This window comes from Rhinopithecus bieti, unplaced genomic scaffold (assembly GCF_001698545.2).
Source record: "Rhinopithecus bieti isolate Rb0 unplaced genomic scaffold, ASM169854v2 repeat_4610, whole genome shotgun sequence".
NCBI lineage: Eukaryota > Metazoa > Chordata > Mammalia > Primates > Cercopithecidae > Rhinopithecus > Rhinopithecus bieti.
This window is the reverse complement of record NW_016832258.1, coordinates 1-1,808: the sequence shown is the minus strand read 5'-3', so window position 1 is coordinate 1,808 and position 1,808 is coordinate 1. Positions and strand designations below refer to the sequence as shown.

At 41.9% G+C, this 1,808-nt stretch overlaps 1 protein-coding gene across 1 annotated transcript; it reads right to left on the bottom strand.

Moving 5' to 3' along the window:
• Positions 1–404: 404 nt before the first annotated feature.
• On the bottom strand, positions 405–1,803 carry LOC108524552 (interferon-induced protein with tetratricopeptide repeats 1B; the record flags this gene model as incomplete). The annotated part of the gene is made up of 1 exon (XM_017865646.1): positions 405–1,803. A coding segment is annotated over one exon (951 nt), but the record flags the coding sequence as incomplete, so codon positions are not given.
• Positions 1,804–1,808: the final 5 nt, after the last annotated feature.

Sequence of the window (1,808 nt, the reverse complement as noted above, 5' to 3'; positions counted from 1 at the left end):
TTTGCTCATTTGTTTTGCTCTTAGGTTTTGTTGCAGGTCAGTGACCCTGGCCACATGGAATAGAAACCTTCCATGTTTAGGTCTCCTTTGTTTAGGAGACTGAGGATGAAAACTGCTCATTCCAAAGGCAAAATTTTAAGGAAAATGATTCTTATTGTCCCAGCAGACATAGTTGCCTAAAACAGCATTAATAACCCTTGGTCAATGAATGCAGGGATGTGTTGTGGAAGAATAGCTGCTCCTGCTGCAGACACATGGATTCAAGAGAAAGCAATGAGGGGGGTGGCCAGGCAATAGAGTATGTGTTGTACCAAAGTATTTTGTATTTCATCAGGTTAGACATTTTTGAAGGCAGCAATTGGGAAGGACTGTTGTCTGAATCTCAAATAATGGGATTAAGAAACTATGATTAAGTATAGAGTTTATTTGAGCACAAAGCTTGAGGGTAACCACTCAGGAAACACAGACACCTAATGATTGGAGTTAGCATTCCAAAGTGGGGAAGTTAAGGTTTAACTTACACAGGCAGTAAACAGGGTTGCAGCATTTTCCATATAAGCAATTTGATCGATTATTACTTGCTACATTCCAAGAAAGATTGCTTTACCATTCCGTCAGGAGGGATGATACTTTCAGGGCATCTTGTGTCTGGTGCCACAAGGCCTTTCTTGATCATTTACAGGAAAAAGCAGAAGTTGCAGTTGCATGCTACATAACTCAGGCCACACAGCCACATTCCTCTCAAGGCTCAAAATAAGGTAAAGTTCCAACAGCTTTAAGTTTGCATTATTTAATTTCATAGTTGTTCTATTTAGTTATAAGACCATTAAACGGATAATGGTGACCTCTATGTTAAAACATAGGGTTCAGGTCAGCAGCCAGCCTCAGAGCCCTCTCATAGCACAGCAAGGCATCACTTATTTCTCCTTTCAATTTGTGGATGAGCCCAAGGAGGCTGACACTTTCCACAACCCGTACATTCCGGTGAACACGTCTTTTAGCCAATTTCTCTAAAGCATTGAGAAGTTTTTCCCTGGAATAGGACATTTTTTCTATTTTCAAACCTTTTAAATAGTGGGTGATTGCTTTATCTTCAGATTTCCCATGGTGTTCTTGGAAAGAGCCATAGCGGTAATGAATCTCTTGCTTTAGCTGATCGTCAAAGATCTTCATGCATAACACATTCTGAAAATGTTCCTCAGCCTTTCTGTGGTGGCCTATTTCTGCATACATTTCAGCCAGGTCAACATAGGCCATCTCAAATGTGGGCTTTAACATTATAGTCTTTTCAAATTTGCATATAGCCAGTTGAACCAATCTGTTCACACTTTCCCTATCTTGCCCTCTAGGCTGCCAGTTTGTAGCTTCCTTGATTTGGATCATTTGTGCCTTGTAGCAAAGCCCCATTTGGTGATGCAGGAAGGCAGAAGTGGGTGTTGTCTCCAAGGCCATTTTTAAGAGCTCAAGAGCTTTATCCACAGACCCTTTTCTTCGATAAAACTTGGCTGCATATCGAAAGACGTAGGTCTGTGAAGACATACTGGTCAGAGCTTCTTCAATGTACTTTTCTCCTTCAGCTTCCTGTCCTCCATCCTGGAGCTTCAGGGCAAGGAGAATCCTAATATATACATCATCTGGATTTAGCCTGACAGCTCGTTTTAGGACGTGCAGAGAAAATGTCTCATTCCTCTCTGCTGCTATGTTAAAGTTATCCAGGCGATAGACAGTGATCGCATACCCGGTATTGAATTCAGGGTTTTCAGGGTCCCCTTCCAGAGCCTTTTCAAAGCAGGCCTTGGCCCGTCCAT